We start from the raw sequence: 21,959 nt of genomic DNA, 5'->3' as shown, positions 1-21,959 counted from the left end.
ACCCTCCAGACTGTGAGACCTAACAGACCTAACTATTTGCTTGAATTGCTTTATTCTTTAGATCTGACCATGCATGGGTTAAATAGTACCAGTTTGGCTTTCAGTATGGTCTCTTCAAAACAAGCCATGTTTATTATGACCTCAATATCAGTAGATATTCATCTTTCCTCTGAGTCCTGCCTTGCTCTTCTGCAGCTTCCTGGTAGCAAGAGCAGATGGCATGGGTGCCTTCTCCATGGCACATGTTGGGGAATAGTGTGACTTGCTGGTGTGTGCTTGCACAGGGGCTGATTTTTAGCTAAAGCCTAATAGTCCTATCACATTGTACAGCTAACATTAGGGAAGGTTGGGATCTTAAACTAACTTTCTTTTTATCTCATACTTTCCTAGGCCAGCAGTTGATGTTAACAGCAGGCCCCAGTGCAGTACCTCCCCAGGCAAACTTCCCATATGGATACACAGCACCAGGATTCACCCAGCCGCCTGTTTATGGTTTCAATATGTAACTAGCTCTCTGACAGACCTTCACTGTCTCTGTTCTCTTCCTTCCCGTCCCCTTTTAACTTCTCCAAGAAGTGTACAAGGCACAGATGACCTTCTGTTGGCTGAACACACTTGCTGCCCAGCTCCGTGAGGAGACTTCAGGATGCCTGTTACTGTTATTTATTGATTATTGTCCAGTTACATTTCAACCTCTGAAAGGCAGCTTTTGTTAATGACATTGTGCGACTCTTGTCTGAAGTTAAGACACTATTTCACTAACTCATATAGCAATAACTACTTGAGGCCAGGGGGAAGAGAGCATAATTTTCTTTCTTTTGAAAAGCCCATTGAAGGCAGCTGGGAAATTGCCTGGCACCAAGTTGTTAAAGCTTTAGCTGAAGCTACTGAAGTAGCAGGGCTGTTAACAATTCAATCAAACATCTCTTTAATAATGAATCGTTGAAAGCTTGTGTATATCTGACCACCCCATTTTATTTGCATTCTTATGTGCAAAAGAAAATGGGCTTTTCTAATATTTGTTCTCTGAATGTTTAGAGGAATATTGGGAAAGTTTCCTTTTCTGGACAATAATACTGTTGGAGTTTAATGCTGTTGGGGTTAAATACTGTTGGAGTCTGTTCTCTATTTTCTGGAGTAGATCTGAGACTTGAAGAAAATAAATCTTCTCATGCTAGAGAGCAAACACTTCCCAGATCCTTTTTGTTTAACAAGAAGAGAGCATGTTACTTATTGACGTTAAATGGTACTAAAACAAACCTCAGCTGTGTGTGGCAAGTGAACATGGGAGTGTGCATGGGCTGCCAAAGCACTGGAGATGCAAGAGCACAGCGTCAGGGTTGGGGACAGGGACATACTGCTACCGTATTGAGGCAGTAGGGAGGGTCATAATCCTGACTTCTTATTTGCACCTTTAATCATTCTGGCATTGGCTTCCTGCCACACCGTGTTCTGACCCTGTCTGGTGGGCAGAGTCAGCACCACCTGAGTGACCAGGGTGCGCTGGCTCAATTCTGCTATGCTGCAGTAGGATCAACAGCGTGTCCATCACCCACCTCTTCCTTTGAGAATGCCAACAGGGATATATTATTATTTTGTGCCACTTCAAATACATGTATCATTAACGTTTTATGTACTTAGATAACAATGTATAATTTATGGTTATGAATCTTGTGCTAATCTTGAATATTATAAAAGTTCAATTATAAATGTAAAACTGCAGTATCCACCGTGTGGTTCTAGTCTTACTATTTTGGGTGTGGGGACTGGGTGGTAGTAATACACTGCCACTCATAGCATCAGGTTTCTTAATCTGACAGTTGAGGATGCCAGGCAGGAAAAGGGAGATTTGTGCCAAGGCACGTAACAGGGAAGGCCTAGTAAGTAACTTGAAGGGAGTTGTGGTCACTTCACCAGACACATAGGCACACGCTGTCACATGGGGAGGGTGTGCTGCAGGAGGCAGTCACATGTTCTCATGCTTTCATTCACGGGGCTGGGAGATCTTCAGTCCTGTGTGGAGGGAGGTGCTGCAATGAGAGGGAGTCTTCTCTGCTGAGAATACATCAGCATAGCAGTGGTCTTGGTAAGCTGCACCCTTTCATACCGAGTCCAACTTCGAACTGGGCAAAACCCCTTTTAATGCAAGCCAGTGGAGATTGTCAGGGTTGTGGAATCAGTAACAGCAGACTGTGCTATGGCACAATTTTAATTGTGTGTGTTTAATTGAGTGTATTGTCTCCTTGGTCACCACACCACAACAGCATTGGCAAAGGGATGCAGTCCTCCTTCCTGATGGATGCCAGAATACCCCAAGTGTTGCTGTAATGTACTAACATCAACTTTGTACTGATCAGCACTCGCAGCTCAGCTTGAAATGCTGAGCAGCTAATAAGTTCAGGCAAATCTCCACTCTGTCCAGACTTACTCATTACAGGAATTAGCCAGGTATCTTGCCATTTTCCAGGAAAATACTACCTCTATTTTGTAACCAGTTCCTTGTCAGTTGGAATAAATTGGGGTAAGTCAGCTGGAATTGGAGACCAGTGCTAAAATGAGTATGACTGTAGGACTTTCCAACCTGTCAACTTAAAAATGGGCTCTGACTTTATAGCATCAAGTGTAAGCCAATGATAGAACACAGTGAAGTGTTAGATCAAATACTGGAACAGTTCCTGACTGTAAGAGAATTGAGGTAGCCTGGGGATCCTTAATAGCCTCAGTCTAGAAATCTAATTACAGGAGTGACTGAGCTCCCAAGGAAAGCAAAGCTGCCAGCTCTGATCAACAGTCTTGCTTTAGTTACTCTCCTGGTATTTAAGCTCTTGCTAAGTAAAATGGCTTTTTTAAATTTTGTGATCTTGCATTCTAACATGCATTCAAAACACACTCCCTGCCAATGCAATGCAACTGTACCTAAAATGTGGAACAAACTCTTGTATCGAGGTATTTCACTGCTTCTCTGAAAGTGAAGTCATTCACAGCAGGAAATAACTCCTCTTTTAGGGGTTAGGTGAAGGATTTACTTAATGTCATGAATTTGTAATGTCCAAGTTTTTAAAAACTTGGATAAGATTGTTTTGCAGAGAATCTGCTTTAAAGCTAAGCTTTTTGCTAATTCCCACCCCAGTGACACAAGGCTGGTGCTGTCCTGTAGAATGATCTGCTCATGCAGAACCTGCTGCATCCTACAGCATCTGGAAACCAACTTCCAGGTTTATCTCCAAAGGTAACTTGCTTGAGACTACATACAGGCTTTTACTGTCTCATGCTTTCACTGTGAGAAACAGTATGGATCTCCTTCTGTGTAATGACTCTTGCTGTTTGTCAGAGATAGACTCTTCCCTAGGCATGTACACATCTGGCATCAGAGAAGACAAATTCACAAGGAGAATTCAGGAGGAATGCATTGCTGAGGTAAGTCCTGTTTCTTATTTCATGTAATGGTGTGGTATTTTACAAGACTTCCATTTCCCTTCCCCCCTTTTTGGGACTAAATGGTAGCGTAGCAGAAGGAAATGATATGAAGCAACTTAGCTCCTTAAAAAATAAAAATTCTTGGCAGATGAAATCTGTTGAAGTTTGTGCAAATAATAGGCATGATACAGTAAAGACAATAGTAACTGTAGGGTCAAAAACCTAATTCTGATTTAATAGTCTTTTAGCAGCTGCAGTGCTGAGAGCTGCCACTTCCAGCACAACATGGATCCTTAATTGGGCTGTAGGAAACAAGGAACAACTTTTTATTTCTTTTTTTTTTTTTTTACCCTAGCAAATCCAGCAGCAATTCCTCAAAAGCCTAAGAAATTTCCTTGGTTTATTGAACTCTAAAATTGATAAACAAGCCTCAGATACCCACTCAAATGAGTGTGAGTAACTCTAGTACTTTGGCAAAGCTGAGTGTCAACTGCTTGTAATTAATGCTTATGCTCAGATGTGTGATACCCTAATTGGCAGGCTAAGCCTTGGCCTTTGAGAAATTCTTAGTGTTACTGAATCAGCATGACAGTTTTTCAATCTGCTGAAAAAAAAAATGAGGTGAGAACTCTTGCAAATCTTGGGACAGATAGGACTGTATGTACCAGGTTCTCATAACAAGCAGTTTATCAAGTGTATGTATTACCTTATGACAGTGTTATTTCTCATCTGTAAAGCTTCTTGCAGTCTTTCTGGGTCCCTTCTGTTCTGCTGTAAATGGATTGGCTTTGCACTGGGTTCCAAGCCAACTGTATTTCCTTTTTTGATTTAAAGAGTACCCCAAGACTGCTTCAATCTATTTTGTTTCCAGATATGGACATAAGGCTGGAAAATGCTTGATGACACCAGAGTGCTTTGTGACATTCGTGTGCAATTAGGTTGAGGTTTGCCAAGCGAATGAGCCTTGCTATAGCAACCTGCAGGTGTAGCAGTCCAGTTTAATGCATCTGGAGCCATTATTGTGCACCATCTACTGCAGCAGGTGTCCAGCTTCCAGAGAGCTGTCACTAGTTCTAGCTTTCTCATTTTTCAATATTATGCATTTTCTGTGGGCACCTTTTCAAAGGTAATGACAGATCCTGACTCATGTTTTACTAATACAACACTGCAAAATTCTTAGTATAGGTATGTGTTTCAGTTTGTCTGGAGCCTTTGCAATCTTTCAAAAAGGCAACAATATCCATCTGTTTTCTTCCTAGCTAATATAAAGTTGACAGCTTTTAAGCTTAAGATGAATTTGAACTACAGACAGTGAAGTCCTGTCTTTTATGTGTTAGAATTTAAAAGTCCTGAGTCAGGTTCTGAGCTTATTCAGTTATGCATTTCCTGTGTGGTTCAATGACTCAAGATTTTTTTTTTTGTCTGTTGTTTTTAATCAAGATTGTAAAATTTGTTTGCCTAAAATGCTTCATTTCTCCTTTCACCCCAGTGGTTATGAAAGGAAGGAATTACAAAGTCTTCTGGTATGTTGTTTTCCACAGCACTAAGTTCTCCAATATTATGCAGAGCACAAATTCCCCAAACACTGGTTATCCAGATGGGGAGCTAGGAGTGAGTTTGGGTGGGAGATGGTGCTTAATAAATCTTTGAATTGCTCTCCTTTTGTAAGGTACTTTTTTTTTTTCCACTTAGGGGCTGGGGAAATAGCCTCATCAACTGCTAATAGAGTTTGTCAGCTGGAGTTGCTTTGTTGAGTAATGCATCCTGCTGTGAAGGATTCATGACTACGGCAGGGTAGCAGAATGATAATCGGTACCCACTGTACACGGACTTCACTCTCTTCTGAGATGAGTCAGGCCCACGCAGATGTGAACGTAACAGGGACTTCTGTGGTGCTCATGAGAGGCTCAGTCCTGGTAATCTCAGTGAATAATCTTGTATAGCAACAGGAGCTCTTTCTGTATGTGTGCTTAAGTGGGAATCATGTTTGTTCTTTGGAATAGCATCATCTTGCTTATAATCACAGTAGCTCCTGCTGCACACACTTCAAAGCTGGGGGAATGCTGACTCAAATCTGCAGTATTTTCACTTCTTGAAGCCGGTTATGTACAGGATCTGTTTTGCATAAAGGAATTGTTTTGTCTCGATAGGGAACCTGAGAGAAAATGAGTTTCTTATTTTATCATAAAACCGCAAGTGATAGGGATTAATAATGCATGGAAAGGTTTGTAGTAGTTGATGAGTTGTATCAATTGTGATAATACATCTGTTAATTCAGTGAAATGAAGAGGTTCTTTGATCCCAGGATATATAGTAGGAAATTATATGCCCCATACTGACTGCTCATGGTCTCTGAAACCATGGTGTGCTGTCTAGTGCCAATTAAATAAAAGTAATAATAATAATTTTAGGGAGGGGCAAGGGAGGAATAAGTTGGAACTAAGTGTTGTCATGTAAGCATGTGCTTCTGAGGATCCAGAAAACTCTTGTCTGCAATTGCTGTTTGTGTTTGAAAAAATAAATTGTGAAAGTTGCTTTCATTTTCAGTAGCTCTTTTAAATTCTGATTATTAGGGCCCAGAGAGGTGCCATGAGGCACACAGGCTGCAGTAGCACCTGACTACGTATTTCACAGTTCTTGTGTCTTTGCATGCCAGCAGAAACAAGCACCAGCCACCAGCAAGGGAAATGAGTTCAGATTGTCAGAGGGTTGTTTCCATGAAAATTCCTGAAGCAAGAGCAGTAACATGGTGGGTCTGATGTTGCTCTTCTATGCTTTGACCATGCATTTCTTTGGAGATGCTCTTGACTGTGTGAGCCTGGTCAAGTATTTACTTTCACATAACTAATAGGATTTAAAACGTCCTCTTGCAGCTCCTGGTATTTCAGGGATTGTTTATCTTGTTTCACTGTTTCTCCTTCAGGCTTTCTGCTGACAAGTGGTGTTAGCAGCTTCTTGGAGGTCAGGTCCTTGCAGGAGATTGCTTACAATCTGCATGTGATTAAATATGAATAATCCTTTCCCTGTTCAGCAAGGTAAGCACTGCTGAGAATCCCATTGAGTCTGATGTGAATTAAGCATGTGGTGTGGTATTTTCTTGGACAGGATGAGGCTGTGCACAGGCCTTGGGGACTGGGGAATCTGTAAGAGCCAGTGTTTGTTGTGAAGGTAATCATGGCCTCAGCACAGGCTGTACGTGTCCACAGGCAGATGTGGAAGCCATGATGATTTAATAGAAAGGTATGAGGAGTTGCAGAGGTTAATCAGAAATCCAAATGCATTTGTTTGTTTGCCGTGTTTGAAAGAATTTATCTTATCTTTACCATTCTAATAATGCTAACCTGAATATAAGTAGCTGCTCTGCAATTGTGACCAGGACTGTGACTGTTTCTTCCTTCCCTTCACATGTTAATTCCTCCCATCCTTTACTGTGCTGTGTTAAAGGAGGGGGGGTTTAGACTCAGCATGAGACCACTCTATGCCTATTTTAACTCTGTTGTGAAACCACATACAGTTCTGATCTCACCTGAGGGTGAGTTTTGCAATGCAAGTATGTTTGCTTTTAACCCTGGCTGAATAAAGATGCTTCAGTTTCCCAAAGGTATTTTCTGCCAGCAGCTCAGCCACGAAGCCAGGGCTGTATAGCTGCAGAGTGAGCTTTTGGATGAGGCTGGCAGCTGCTGGATTGCTGAGCCTTGTTAAGCAAAAACCATGTCACAAAGCACATAGAGAGCAAGTCTGGACAGGACCATGTTTTATGCATAGCTGGAGGTGACTTCTTGCACAAAATGCTTGCTCTTTTGAGTAATGTGGCTGCTCCAGGTGTAAGGGAGAGCACAGTTCTGGAGTACAGCTCCAGTGTTCCCTGGTTTCTGCGAAATCCTGGATGGAAATGAAAACAGTGTTGGTTTCTTTCCCTGCATCCTGTAAATACAGTTTTTGGACATAAACTACAGCATAGCAGTCTTCCTCTGTCTGCAAATAAAGCAAAAAAAATATCCTAATGCAATTTGCACAGCCCAGTCATGGAGAAGCAATAGCTAATACACCCCCCCCCCAAAAAAAAAAAAAAAAAAAAAACCCAAAAAAAACCCTACACAAACAAACCAAAAAAAACCACAAAAGCACCAACCAACCTCGGCTAAGCCCAGACTGCCCTTGCACTCACAGCAGCCTTTTAATCTGAGAATGTTTTTGTTTCTCTTCCGCCTCTGCTGGGCGTTCATATGTGCTTCCTACCCCGGGAGTTCCTGGTCTCCTTTCCTCACTGAAACGGAAAGGATTCAAGCCAAGGGCCTGAGATGAGCAAACCTTTCCCCTTTCCCTCCCTCGGACCGTCGTAACCGCGCAGGAGCGCGCTGTTGTGTATCCTCGCTGACCGAGGGCTTTGGGGCGGTTCAGAGCTAGTCGTGGCCTCGGCGTGCCCGGAGGTGCTGATGCTGCTCAAGGAGAGGAGGCGCCGCTGCCCACGTCCCTCCCTGCGGCCGGACCGGCATCTCTCCGAACCCACACGGAGGCTTTCCCCGTGGATTCCTGGGAGCACGCTGAGCAAGCCCCACTCCCGCAGCACCGAAGGGCGGGCTGGGTGACGGTGCTGCTCTGCCGCCGTCCACCCGCTGCCCACTCCCCGCGGAGCCGCTCCCCGCGTCCCCACGGGCCGCCCCCGCCCCGCCCCGCGAGGATGTGACGCCGCCGGGGCCGCCCCTCGCGGGCGCGGCTCTGAAATAGGGCTCGGCCACCGCCGGCGGGCACCGGAGCCGCGGAGCAGCGCGGCCATGCCCGCCCCCGCCGCGCCCCGCAGCCTGGCCGCCGCCGCCCCCGCCGGCAAGGCCAAGCTCACGCACCCCGGCAAGGCCATCCTGGCAGGTAAGGGGCTCCCGGGGCTCTCCTGGGAACGGGGCTCGCCCCGCCGGTGCCAGCGTGGGCATCCGGCTGGGCGGGGGCTGCCGGGCCCGCCCCGGGGCGGCGGCGCTCCCGCAGGTGCTGCTCCATCCCGGGACTGCCGCCCGCCCCTGTCCCGCTGCCCGCGGAAGGCGACCCCGCTGGACCGGGGTTTCCCTTCAGCCACAGCCAGAGAGCTCCCGCAGCTGCATCCCGAGCCTGGAGCTGGCTGCGGGGCTCCCGCTATCCGCGGAGACCCCAGCTCTTGCCAGGCTGTTTCTGCACCCGGTGGTCCAGCCGGGAAGGTGCTGGTGGGTTCGGACATGACGCGGGGCGAGCGGCACTCGGGGGTTTAGCAGGAGGGAGCGGAATTGATGGGAGAGGCTGGTGGCAGCAAGGGCCCCACATGCTCCCCCGAGGGTGTTGGGGGACAGGACTGAAGCACCAGCAGTTCGGTTGTCCCTGCCCCAGCTGTGTCCCACAGGCTGCGCTGATACAGCTGCTCTAAAGGCTGCTTGGTCCCTCCTTTGTGTCTGAGCATCAGTCTCTCGGATCAGGGCGTGTTTTCCCGTCCAGTTCTGACCACTTCCATGGGATCGAAACAGTAACTGCACCGAGTGCAGCAGTAACTGCAGAGTTAATGCTCGGCCTCCTGCTTGTGGCTGTTTCAAGCTCTGAGCTGAATGGAGTCCAAGACAGTCGCAGGCTTGTTAAACTCCTTTGTAGCTGTTCATTAGCTCCCTGGTTTCTCCTGCCAGTCGCAGGACAATTCCCAGAGTGAAGATTAGCGTCTTTGTTTTGAAATGAGCCATCGCAGCCTCGACATGATTGGCATGTTTAGAGCTTTTGTGTTTTCCAGCCAATTCCCCCTCCTACGATTGTGCCTTTTTCTGTCCAACTCCTTGCTCCCCTCCAAGGGCAGAGCTCCAGCCTCCAGCAGCGGGACCGGGGAGCAGCGGGGCTCTGCCCGCACGGCGAGCGGAGCCGCGGCCGCTCCCGCGCTGCCCCCGCCCCGGCGGGCGGCCTCGCTCGCAGCACCAGAACTGTCGGACGTGGATGCGGCCGCTGGAGCGTGCAAAGGGTGCCGAAGCCTCCCAGGGTCACGTCTCCGGGAAGGGACTTTGCCATCACTCGGTTGCCTGGCCAAAGGGCTAGGGCACCAAGAGGAGGGAGGCAGCTTCCAACGAGAGGGTGCCTTCTCATTCAAGTGAACCCTTCGGTGAGACCAGGCTCCTCCAGAGCTCTGTGCCCCTCCCTGCTCCCCCACCTCAAAATGGGTTGGTTTTTTCAGGCCTCTTGACTTAAAGTTCTTTTAAATAGGATTTAATCCAATTTTAGGATGGTAATGATAGGATGTTTCCTTCTTGTCCACCCTTCCCAGTCTTTCCCAATTTGCTGTCCATGTGCAGTGAAAGCATCAGGTTGTCACTGACTGGACCAATGTACCAGGATACTTTCATAGATCTTGTGTAGATCTATAATCAGGATCATCAGCTTACCAGAATCAGCCTCCTGCAAGAGAGGTTGCAGCAGACTTGCAGAGGTGGTAGAAGAAGGACCCCATTGAGATGCTGGTCTTCTCCTCACAGGCTGTAATCAGAGTAATTGGTTAATGGGCAGAAGTCCAGCCAAGCCTCTGTGGCATCTAATTGTATTAGAGAACCACAGAAATGGGAGAGAGCTGTTGTTAACTCCCTGTGCCCTGGTCTGCTCAGCCCTTCAGCCCCTCGCTGGGGGATGCAGTGCTGTTTGTGGCTGTCTCTGCTGACTTTAAGGGGTTTGCTGACGCTCTCAGAGTTTCTCATCTGACATCGGTCTGCACAACAGGGATGTGTACTCCATGTTCTGGTGAGCTGGAGGTGTTAAGATGGAACATTCCTGCTATGCTTCATCAGCCTGTGCTGGTGGAGTTAAACAAGCCATCATCCCTCCCTGGGTGCATATCTGCTCCCAGACCCTGTGTGTAATTGGGATCCTCTGCCGGGGAGGCACAGCTCCCTCGGCTGCCCAGACCTCAACAGGCTGGGGTTGGCTCTTTTCTGAAGAGGTGCAAGTAAAGCTCTGTCTGCCAAGAGCTCTTCTCCTTCAATTGTCGCAACAGACAAAATGCAAGGTTAAAAATTAATTTGCTAATGGGCCCTCCTTTGTCCAAGCAGCTGTTGTGTGCCAAGGCAGCACTTCACCTTGCAGTGACAACGCTGCTGGTGCTGCTGTGGCCACGTGTGGCCTGAGCACATGAAGGCAGTTCAGCCTCTTCTGCTGGATAACAACCTGTAAGCAGGTGGGCCGGGAGCGCAGCCCTGTCTCCAGCCTCCCACAGCCAGATTTCCTGTTTTGTGCTGTGGTTTCCAAACTGCCCACCAGACTCCTGTCCCTCCCACCAGCATCCTGAAGGGCTGGGTGCTGCTGGTCTACTGTGCTCCCAGCACAGGGCCACACTGCAGCGTGGAGCTTGGAATAAAGGCACTTTAGTGGTGAGACAGGAATGCTGGTGGCAGAGTCATCAGTCACCTCTGGGAATCCTGAGAGTGCTCCTTCCCTGGCTTTTTGGATGCCATGTTGGCAGCTCCTTTTGATGCCATTGGGTCAGCTCAAGTCAGCCTGCAGTCTGGCCTATTTCCAGCCCAGCACAAATGGTCTTTGCCATTTGCAGGCAAAGCCTTGCACCCCTGCCCTCCTCCTGAGAACTTTGCTCGTGGTTATCAGTGCTCATTTGATGAAAGGCTTTGCCTGCCCTCGCCAGAGTTAAGTACAGCCTTACTCTGTTTTTAGCCAGCTTTGAAGCCTGGGGTCTGCTCCCTCCCACAGAGAAGCTCACAGCTGCCTTGCTCTCTGCATGGTATCTCTGCTCACCCGGGGGCTGTTGCACAGTTGCTGTTTCTACCTACACCTAATCCTGCCTGGCCAGGGAGGCAGGATGCCTGGATGTTGTCCTGCACAGTGCTGGATTTGGAAAGAGTTCACAGGGCTTGTGGCTGCTACCCTGGTGTTGTGCACCAGGGTCCTAGGAGGAACATGGGCAAGGGAGGGGGACTGCAGGGAGAGGATAGGGCATAAAGTAGTTTAGCAAGGGAGCCCAAGCTCGCTCCTGAACAAAATAGTAATTGGAGCTTCCTCTTCTTTGTTAATCCTTGATATTATCTTTCTTAGGAAATGCTGTACCTGCAGAGGAGAGGAGTCAGGGACTGGGTGTGAAAGCTGAGACTTGCCTTTTGTAGAGCAGGTCTCCTTTCTCAGAAATCCCAAGTCCATCTGGATTTCCAGGGCCATTGCTTTCAGGAGAGGGTGTGAGGAAGGTTGTGCTGCTGTGAATGGCTGTGGTCCAGCACACTCCCTGGTTTTGAGATAGATGTCTGGTGCTCACAGCAGGGTAGGGGATGTTTCTCCCTTCATGCTGAGTCAGGTGGAAGCCAAGCACAACCAGGGGTAAAGATTGGAGAACGTGGAGGGAGCCAGTCCTGCCAGGTCTGCTGGCCCTTAGTACATCACTCCTGGCTGTGGTTTCTCCCTGCAGTTGCCTCCTGGCTGTCATTTATTCGGGGAGTGGGGCACAAGGACCGTGCTAGCCTTGAGTAAGTCCCTGGCTGCCTGGGAGCCCTCATGGGTTGCAGTGGAAAACTGTAAGAGCCTCAAAGCTCCTGGTGGGAGGAGGATATCAGCCCCAGGGCCAGGAAACCACCATTCGGTCTGAATGGATTCTGTATGAGCTGTGGTTAACCCTGGGCTCCAAAATGTGAGTTTCTGAGATTTTTACATGCTTGATGTTCTGCTTGACATTCTGCAGGCAACCATTTTCTCTGGGTTGATGTAAATGATCGGAAGGAGTCGTCCATCTTCCCAAGACGATGAGCACCATGAGCTGACAGCTTGGGGATGTTGCAGCATCTCTCAGCTCTGATGGTGCTGTGTGGTGCATGCAAATGCAGCCTCCCTGCTCCTGCTTGTGCCCTGAGGTCTCAGGTCATCCCTTGACAGCAGGGATTGTTTTTTTTGGCCATCTCTTCTCCCTCTCTGTGCTCCAGTGCTTGGTACACCGGTCACTCCCCTTTGCTGGGGGCAGGGAGATCAGAGCCTGTCCCCAGGGAAGTCTCAGTGCTGGCAGTGGCTCCTTCATCCAGTTACTGGGCTGTGCTGGAGGAGTCATCCAACAGCCCTGGGCTCTGACATCAGCTCCCTGTTGCCTGGGCTCCAACATTGGCTCCCTGTTGCATGTCTTAAAAGAGTTTTTAACACTTGAAAAATTGGTGTCTGAAGTTAAATGGTGGGATGGCCAGGAGGCAGCTCATGGTGACAAACCTGGGACCTTGAGGTGTGCAAGGCAATGGGGAGAAGGTGATTTGAGCAGGACAAAGACCCTGGCAGTCCCCAAAGGTGGAATCAGTGCCAAAGGCAGATACTGTGACTGCGACTCAGGGAAATGGCTTCTGCCATCATAGTCACAGCTGAGAAGTTTAAAATGTAATAATGATTAATTGTCATATTGAGAAGGAAATGCAAAGAGGTGATGAATGAGTTGAGTTGTGAAAGGACAGCCTGTTCAAACAGGACAGTTCCAGTAAGATTCAGGACAAACGGTCTCATCCCATCCATAGCGTTATCTGCAGCAATGTTTGCACGGGGCTATTTATCCACAGTGGCACAGGTACAGAGGGGCACCTCTCATGTTTGCCATTCTGTTTCACTGGGGGTTCAGACTGTCACCAGCCTGCCTGTAGCACACTCCCACGACCAAAACAGCTGTGGATGTCTGCTTACTGCTGGGCATGCTGAACCCCTGTGCTCCCCACTGGCCTTGCCCCTGTCAGATGGGAGACCTTCCTAACCCCAGCATGGGGACAGACACCCTCTGAGCCTCCTGACCTGTTGCAGGATATGTTTTTTCCCTTCTAACCAAAACACAGATAAACTTCTGGCAGTCTGGTTTGGGGAACCAAACCAGCACTCATCTCAGCACTGAGTCAGACTTTTGGTGGCAGAGCTGCCCCCGCGGTGGTTTTCCACAAGGATGTGGCTGCGGATGGGTGGTGAAGGACTGTCCGTGGCCAGAGGAGGTGCCTGGGCGAGGACAGCAGTGCTGGGGCTCTGCCTAGAGGCAGCTGTCCTGGAGAGCTGCAGCCCCAGTGAGGCTCCTGCCTGCTCCTGAGCCCCCAGTTTCACAAGATGCAGTGGGAAGTGCCGGGAGGGTGGAGCTGTTAAACCCGTTTCACCGCTGCAGGCAGGCAGGGCAGGATTGCTCCATGGCAATGGATGGGTGAAGAGCAGCCTGGATGGCTGCCAGGGGGGGTTGGTGTCTCGGTGAGGGGAGCAGGCGGCAGTCTGGGCTGCAGAGACCTGTCACAAGCTGCTGATGGGTATTTCTGCCTTCCTGATTTGTAGCAGCTTTATGGTCTTTGGTTCTTGGGGTTTTTTCTTTCTTATTTCCTCAACTCCAAAAGCTATGTTGGTTAATTAAAAGGGCACCAAGTCCCCGTGTGAAAGTGGTGCATACTGTAAGCATAACATCCAGGAGTAGGGCAGGATTGCACCCTGTGCCCATAGTGTGTGACCCATGTCAGCTGCTCAGCTCACCCCATCCAGCTGCACCTTCTGCACATGTGCTAAGAGCCCCCAAAATGGGGACTCAGGGCTCAGCCTGCACTGAGAGCCTGTTTGTGCCTCCCCACTATCCTCAGTCACCTGGCTGACAGAATGGAGAAGCTCCAGGCATGGGCCCTGGGAGAGCTCTGCTGCTTTGCTTCCAGACCCTTAGGAATAATTTCCTCGGGCCTGAAAGGATCCTAACAAATCTGAAGTTAAAAGGTGCTTTTTATGGAAAAAAGTCAGGTGGTGGTATGTCAGCATGTGAAATTCCTCTTAAAATGGAGAGACTGAAATTGCTCCCCAGGTGCTCACTTCTCATCAGAGCTGCACAGAGACCTGCTGCTCCATCACTCTGCATGAGCAGGATGCTTTTGCAGGCACAGCCACTTGCAGGAGTGGCAGAGGGGCCAGTGCCACCCCCTGCCCCTCTGTGGCTCCCAGATGGGGCAGTGGGTGTTCACTGGGACACTTGCCTCTGGGCAGGAGTTTGCACAGGGTGGCAGTGCCAGTCCTGGCTGTGCAGCCTTGGTTTGTGTCAGTCCCGGGGCTCTGTTTGTCTTCCCCATCGCAGCTGCCTCCTCCCACCTTCAGCGCTGCCCTGAGTCTGGAGCTGGGGTCCCTGGGTCAGGGTGTCCCACAAACTGCTCACGGACCGTGTGTGGAGCCAAACCTGCGTGTGCTGATGCCATCACGTGTTGCGTGAGCATTGCAGGGGCAGCACCCTCCCACTGTCCCCAAAAAACCCTCTTCTCCCTCCTGCTGGCTCTTCCCAGCTGTGCCCAAGGGCTGCAGGCGTGTCCTCAAAGGACGGCCTCCTCGGGCCTCTCTGCCGGGGAAAGCTAAACTTTTTCTGGGAAAACTATGCCAGGGTATTTTTCCCTTCTCTCCCTTCCCGCTGAGCCTGCAATGGCAGAATAGCTGGCAGCTGAAGCACTTGCAGGCTCGCTGCAGGCAGGGAGCAATTCCTGGTGTTGGGAGTGGGATCCCCCCGCCGGGGGCACCTTCCGGAGCGACCTTCCCTGAAGGACGTTCCCTCTCCTCTGGCCCCGCTGCATCCAGAACAGCCAGAGCCTTGGCCCGGCATCTCAGCTGCCCCGCGTGCTCTTTCACCTCCTGAGTGCTGCTGTTCCTGCTGACTCCACGATGTTGCAAGAGCTGGAGCTGCTGTTTAAAGTCCGGGTAAACAGGTTGCAAAGTCCCTGCAGCCCTGGAGAGGAAGGGGATTGGACAAAGCTGATGCTCGTGGGCAGTGGGGTGATTTATTTGCATAGAATGAGGTTTCTGCTGGGGTAAAACTGTGGAGAGAGATGATAGCAGAGCAGGACCTCTGATGGGTCTTGCTCCCAGGTGACTGCAGGGCAGCTGGCCATTGCCACCCTGTCTCTCTGTGGGCAAAAGAAAATGGATTACAATTGCCACAAGTCATGGAGTGTGTCCAGAGTCCCTGCTCTCTGTGCACCTTCCCATGGGATTTTAGGCCAGAACAACACTGGGGAACAGGGAGGAGACCTGGCAACGTGGGTGCCCTGTTCCTTCATCCTTGGCTAGGGCAACCTCATTGCCCCAGAAGCTGCCAGGTCCCAGGAACATCCTTTGCTGGGCTCCTGTGGATGGCATTGCCTGTGGGATGCTGGGCAGAGCCTCTGCCTGCCCTGCATGTAATTGTGACCACTGAGGCTGTGAGCAGGTTGCAGGAGGTGCAGCATCTCTCCCTGAAGCATTTGGTGTGGCTGCCAGGAGCTGAGGTTCTGGTTGCCCCTGGACTGCTGCTTGCCCTGGGTGCCTCCCTGCTGTCTGGCTTCTAGGTATGCTAGAGCAGGGGCTGGTGCTGGGGCATCAAGAGAGAAAAAATATTTATGGTGCTTAAAACATCCAGCACTTCAATTCTGCAGTGTGGAAGGGAGGGAAGTAGCTTTGGCAGCACTCAGGGTGTTTGTGTGGCTGTGGTGGCGCAAGGCTGGTGGCACAGTGGTGTGTGGCAGTGTGGAGAGGTGCCAGCTGGTGCTCTGCTTTTTGGGGACTGTTGCACCCAGCTGGAGGGCATTGCTCCTTGTCAAGCTGCTCTCTGGGGCCTGCCAGCTGCTCCTGCAGGAGTTGTTTGTCTTTGCAGGAGAAATGAGTGTTCAGCCAGCACCTCTGCCATGGGACCAGCAGTGTCTGCTGCTCTGATGGACACGCCAAGGGTGGGAGAGGGTTGAAGGGGCAGCAGGGGTGTGCTGGGGACTCTGGGGTTGGTGGCTGTCCTCCTGTGATGCCCCAGGGAAGCTGTTGGCTGGCTGCAGTGCCGTGAGCTGATCCTGTGTTTCCTCCCATGCCCCCAGAGCAGCGGGTGCTACGGAGGCATCAGGGCTGGCAGTGGTCACCCAGCACGCTGCCTGAGAAGTGCCTGCCTGGGCTGGGCTGGGCTGGGCAGCTCCAGCCCCCCTGGGAACACAGTGGGAAACAAGGAGCCTTTGTTTGCTGTGGCAGAGCCGGGCTGGCCTCATGCCCTGTCCCCACAGGGCCGGGATGCTGCCCAGCTGGGCTGGCGTGTCCTGCCTTGGGTACCCGGTGCCACGGTGTCCCCATCCCTGCCGTGTCTGTGGGAGGAGTGGGACGCTCTTTGAGCACGAAGCTGAGCTTTGCATTGCCCCAGCCGTGTTGAGGCTGGCCTGGCTTCTTGGCTCCCTGGGTAAGAGGTGCAGCCCGGTGCTTTTTGTGTCTGGGGGGAAAAACCAGCTTTAGGCTGTTTTAAGATGGGTGCTGCTCAGCTGCTGGAAGGAATGAGGGGAGGCTGCTTTTCCCTTCCTTGTAGAAGGACTGGGCTGAAAGGAGACAGCAGTGCTCACAAGGATGCCAGTTGCCAGTGGCACCGACAGGGGGGAGCTGGCAACACCAGAGAGATCTCTTGCATGTGTGGAGGCCATGCAGAAGAAATACGACTTTATGAGAAAGTCTGCTGGACCAAGGAGTTGGTGCTGCCTGCTGTTGTCAGAGGGAGCAGCCTTGGGCTGTGGTGTTCCCTATCAGCCTCCCTTCATGGGGGTACTTTGGGGGGTGCTGATAAGCAGAACTGTGCCATGTGGCAGCAGCCTGTGCTTCACTGCAGAGCAGGATAACAACCAGTGCACCCACTCCCAGCCTCTACTACAGAGGCAGTGTGTTCTGTGCTGGGGTGTCCCCTGGGCCGTGGTGGGGCTCCAATCCTGGCAGTGGGGACCACAGACCTGCTGAGTCACACCAAGGACATGGCCAGGCTGGAGGAACCACTGGAGGCTGTATAGGAGAGCTGACAGCCCACCTGACCACACGCTGTGCCCAGCCTGTGAGCTGGAGCGTGATTCAACTTCCCTGGGCAAGGAGCAGGGAGATCCTCGGGGGCACTCAGGGTGGTGTTGACCCCAGTGGCAGTGCCCTGTGCCCTGTCCTGGGCGGAGCAGGGTTGGCCCTGTGAGACCTGAGGGAGCTCAGCCCGGTGCTTCCTCCCAGTGCTGCTGGCACAAAGGGCTCCTGCTGCTCACCAGTTCCTGGCCACACTTTGATGCTGTGTGATCCATCGTGACCGGATGGGCTGAGCCCAGCTCCCCCAGCAGAGCTGGGTCCAGCTGCAAGGGCTCCAGCCGTGCTGAGGGCAGCCCCAGAGCTGAGAGCCAGCATCCCTTGCTGCCCAGGCCATCAGGAAAGGCTGCAGCCGGTGTAATCAGTGCCCAGCAGCCACTGCTGCGGGAGCTCAGGACAGCCAGACAGGCTTGATGATAATTGTGCTTCCTGCAGCACAGCCATGTCTGCAGATGGGCTCCTGCTGGTGTGGGCAGCACCGCTGGGTTTGTACATCCCAGTGCTGGCAGCTCACCTGGAGGCGCGAGGCTCTAGAGGAGAGGTGCCTCTGAGGGGCAACACACCAGATAGGCAGCCATGGGTGCAGTGTTTTGCCCTGTTTTCCCACCCCTTTGCCCAGTGTCCTCCCAGCTCTTGCCATGGCAAGGCAGTGATGCCCATGCAAGGCACCAGGTTGGCACAAGGCCCTGCTGCTGCGTGGACTCCTCAGGATTTTGATGAGGACATGGATATCTTGTTCCAGCCCAGACCTGGCTGCCAGAGGTCCCAGGCTCAGCCATCATGGAGCTGGGAGCAGCCACTGTGGCACTAAATGAGCACAGTGCTGCTCCTGCCTCAGTGTCCCTTCCTCTCCCATGCAGGTGGCCTGGCTGGAGGGATTGAGATCTGCATCACATTCCCCACCGAGTATGTGAAGACGCAGCTGCAGCTGGATGAGAAGGCAAACCCTCCCCGCTACAAGGGCATTGGTGAGCAGCCCCTCTCTGTGTCTGGGGCTCCTGGGGAGCCTGGCTGGTGCTGGGGGGATTTGGCAGGGCGGTGGTGGGTGGTCCTTGGCGTGGCGGGTGACAGCGGCGCCGCTGGTCTCTGCCGCAGGGGACTGTGTGAAGCAGACTGTCCGTGACCATGGCATCCGGGGGCTGTACCGGGGGCTCAGCTCGCTGTTGTACGGCTCCATCCCCAAGGCTGCCGTCAGGTACGTGCCCCCATGGCAAGGGGTGAGTGGGGGGGACCCCCAACAGCAGCAAACAAGAGGGTGGCTTTGCCATTGGTGTCTCCATTGGTGTTTTACCAAAGCTGTGTGGTCTCCCAGGCAGGGAGGGTCCTCTCACAGGGTGTGCAGCTGCTCCTGGACCTAGAGCAGGGGGGTGCAGACCCCTGTCCATGTGCCCAGGGGTTGGCAGTGTTGGCTCCTTTGCAGGTTCGGGATGTTCGAGTTCCTCAGCAACCAGATGAGAGACGAGCAGGGGCGGCTGGACAGCACGCGGGGCCTCATCTGCGGGCTGGGGGCTGGCGTGGCTGAGGCTGTGGCCGTGGTCTGCCCCATGGAGACTGTGAAGGTGGGTGGGTGTGGCTGCCACTGTCCCCTGCCTTGGCACCCCTCGCTGGCCTGGGCTGGGCAGGGGCAAAACCCAGGGATGCCCAACGAGGGCTGCATGCATTTGCCCGAGACAGTTTTCTAGGGGTGGATCTGATGCTGGAAAACCCTGTGGAGATCAAGTCAGGTGGCCTTGGCCCCTTCCCCACTCCAGGGAAGAGCCCCACACCCAGGAGCTATCTTGTCACCCATTTTATGAGTGTAAGGCCAACATGGCTGCTTGCAGCAGCAGTTTCCCAGGTTTTCCTCTGCAAAATGCACTGCTGGCCATGGGCACAGGCTTCCCCTGTGATCTCTCCCAGAGCTGCACGGCTGCATGGGTTGGCTCTGGTCTTGGGACTGTCCCTGGAACAAGGCAGGAGGAGGCTGCCAGCCCTTGGGGCCATCACATCTGCATTACCTCAGCCAGGACAAGCACATCATCTCCTTGTAGGTGAAGTTTATCCATGACCAGACCTCTCCCAACCCCAAATACCGTGGTTTCTTCCATGGCGTCCGGGAGATCGTTCGGGAACAGGGTGAGTCCCAGGAGAGTGGCACCCTGACTCCCTGAGTACTGCCATGCTATGGGGACAGGGTGGGAGGTGGTGGATGGGCACAGGCTGGGACAGGTGGCTTGGGGAGATTTTTCTCTGCCACTTGAGGCTGGTTTCCCCTCCAACATGCTCTTCTTGCAGGACTGAGGGGGACCTACCAGGGCTTAACTGCAACTGTCCTCAAGCAGGGATCAAACCAGGCCATCCGCTTCTTCGTCATGACCTCCCTCAGGAACTGGTACAAAGGTATGGTGCCCTTGGCCCCTACAGGCCACCCTGGCTGTGCCTCTGGCTCCCCAAGCACCCTTGGGAGTTGCGATGGTTTTTCTATCCATAAAACCCCTATTTCTCATGACTCAGTCACTTGGAATGGAGGAAAATTAATACCAGGGTGGGGTAGCACCAGCTTGTGGGGCTGATGGGTCCTAGTGCTGGAGCATGCCTTTCACATCCACCCTGAACCCTGTGGTGCAGCGTGGGCTCTGTGGGGCAGGTGCTGCTTGACTCAGCACTTCCCCTGACCACAAGCAGCCAGACCTGGGACCTTCCTTGTGTGCTCCCTCGGGAATGTACGTGGGAATCCCACCACCACTCTGACCCTCTCTTCCTTCCCAGGGGACAATCCCAACAAGGTCATGAACCCCTTCATAACAGGGGTGTTTGGAGCCCTTGCTGGAGCTGCGAGTGTCTTCGGCAACACTCCCTTGGATGTGGTGAAGACCAGGATGCAGGTAGGGTGCCAGGGCCCCGTGTGGGACTGCTCTGCCTGCAGCAGGACAGCAGCACGCACTGCCTGGGAGCTCTGCTGCAGTCCCTGGGGCAGGCACATAATGCCTGTGAGGTTTGCTTTGGGAGATGTCTGGGATTGCTCCTGAGCCATGGGGAGGTTTTGCACAGAGGTGGGGATATCCCTGTGGGGTCTGATGTCCTGCAGCAGTGGAGAGAGATCAGTTCCTCATAGAACACCCCCAGCTCTTTGCCTCTCCCCTGAAATCCCCTAGATGCAGCCCTGGCTCTGGCCTCTGATCCTGCTTTTCCCTTCCCACAGGGGCTAGAAGCACACAAGTACAAAAACACCTGGGACTGTGCCTACCAGATCATGAAACACGAAGGGCCCTTGGCGTAAGCTCTGCAGTGGGGATGGCTGGTGGGGAGGATGGGCAGGGAAGGGGCTGTGAGGGGACCCAGCCTCACAGCCCTCCTCTCTATGCCTGGCAGGTTTTACAAGGGTACAGTGCCTCGCTTGGGCCGTGTGTGTCTTGACGTGGCCATCGTCTTCATCATCTATGATGAGGTGGTCAAATTCCTCAACAAGGTGTGGAAAACGGACTGAGGGGCCGGGCCACGCAGCCCCCGCCTCCTGTGCCCCGCAGGGCTTCAGCTGGAGAGCAGAGACCAAACCCACCCCACCTGCGGCACTGCTGGGGCCAGGTCTGCCCTGCACACCTCAAACCTGGCCACCTTTATCTTTAGGAACAGGCTCTGGAGCAGGTTAAATTACTAGTTGTGTGCTGAAAGGAGCAGAGAGGGAGCTGCATCCCACCATCCCAACCCCCAGCATCCCTGTCATGCCCACCCCAATCTCCTGATGACACTTTCCCCCAGCCCCACATCAGCTATGTATGCTGGTTATCCAGGTTGATATGTCCCTTGGACAGTGGCCTTGGGGCTCCTAGCAGCCAGGACCTCCTGACTGCCTCGGGAGCAGCTCTTTTGGGGCTGCTGAGAGCCCCCTCGCACCATGTAAATGCAATGCCAAACTGTACATCACAAGCTGGGCTGATACCACTGGGTATCAGTGGGGCTAATACTACTGACAGGGTCACAGCAGCTCTTGGAGGGGGCCCAGCAGCCCTGCACCCCCTAGGATGGGAGAGCAGTGACCCCCTGGTGTGACCCCAAGCTCCTTCCTCTCTCCCTGCCAGCACCAAGACCACTGGCATGCAACATCCCATCCCATCCCTGCTCAGCCCCAGGCTGCTGAGCAGCAGTTGCCCAGAATTGCACATCCTGCCAGGTCTGTCGTTCTGCTCACTGTGGGCTGGGGTTGGGGTGAGCCGGGTGCCCCCTCACCTGCCGTTTACAGCCGAGACGTGCGTGCGAGCTGGGGCGAGGGGGTGCAGCCCCAGGCCGCAGGCCTGGCCCCTCGGCCAGGGGTGCAAGCCCCTTTCTTCTGCCACATTCCCCGCATCTGCCCTCCCGCCGCGTTTCTGTGGTGCCGTAGGTGATCCCGTAGCTTTTGGAGCTTTAGAGCTTCACGCTGACTCACTAACACCCATGGCCATGGGGCTGGAGCCCTGCCCTGCCCGTGCCAGGCTGGCCCCACTGGATTTGTGCCAAATTTCTCCCTGAGGGAGCTGGGGGTGCAAGAGCCAGGGCTCAACCCATCCCTCCTCCCTCTTGTAGCCAGCGATGAGCTCAGCCTTAACACAGGAGGATGAAGGAGGAAAGCCTGGGCACGGTTTACCTGCGGCTTTTGGCTCTGAAGCCAGTGAGGGTTGCATTAGGATTTTTTTTTTTTATTGTTATTCTGTTTTACATTCGCAATTTGAATAAAATCAGTCTGGCTTTAGCAGCTGCGTTGGCGTCCGGGCTGTGCTGAATGGGCAGTGAGTGGCTCCTGCCCTGTG

At 52.5% G+C, this 21,959-nt stretch overlaps 2 protein-coding genes across 6 annotated transcripts in view; both read left to right on the top strand.

The window, feature by feature from the left end:
• CLTCL1 (clathrin heavy chain like 1) overlaps positions 1 to 1,725 on the top strand; it is a 34,081-nt gene extending 32,356 nt beyond the window's left edge. For all 4 annotated transcript variants that reach the window (XM_021549928.4, XM_077787162.2, XM_021549926.4 and 1 more), the window contains one exon: positions 391 to 1,725. In XM_021549928.4, the coding sequence (XP_021405603.3) occupies positions 391 to 506 (116 nt within the window). In that variant the 3' untranslated portion in view covers positions 507 to 1,725. The remainder of the gene's footprint in view (positions 1 to 390) is intronic.
• Positions 1,726 to 5,771: 4,046 nt separating this feature from the next.
• Positions 5,772 to 21,908, top strand: SLC25A1 (solute carrier family 25 member 1). 2 transcript variants are annotated; one of them, XM_085593101.1, is made up of 10 exons: positions 5,772 to 6,166; positions 6,341 to 6,452; positions 18,057 to 18,164; positions 18,292 to 18,391; positions 18,617 to 18,755; positions 19,227 to 19,311; positions 19,471 to 19,575; positions 19,945 to 20,060; positions 20,378 to 20,451; positions 20,548 to 21,908. In XM_085593101.1, the coding sequence occupies exons 2-10, from the start codon at positions 6,425 to 6,427 to the stop codon at positions 20,660 to 20,662; spliced, it is 870 nt and encodes a 289-aa protein (XP_085449227.1). In that variant the 5' UTR covers positions 5,772 to 6,166; positions 6,341 to 6,424; the 3' UTR covers positions 20,663 to 21,908. The 2 variants fall into 2 exon arrangements, with proteins under 2 accessions (XP_085449227.1, XP_021405518.1); XM_021549843.3 differs by lacking the exons at positions 5,772 to 6,166; positions 6,341 to 6,452 and adding an exon at positions 8,168 to 8,283.
• Positions 21,909 to 21,959: the final 51 nt, after the last annotated feature.

The sequence above is a fragment of the Lonchura striata genome, chromosome 15 (assembly GCF_050655825.1).
Source record: "Lonchura striata isolate lonStrDom1 chromosome 15, ASM5065582v1, whole genome shotgun sequence".
NCBI classification, from domain to species: domain Eukaryota; kingdom Metazoa; phylum Chordata; class Aves; order Passeriformes; family Estrildidae; genus Lonchura; species Lonchura striata.
The sequence above is the reverse complement of the archived record's forward strand: the minus strand, read 5'-3'. Positions and strand labels throughout refer to the sequence as shown.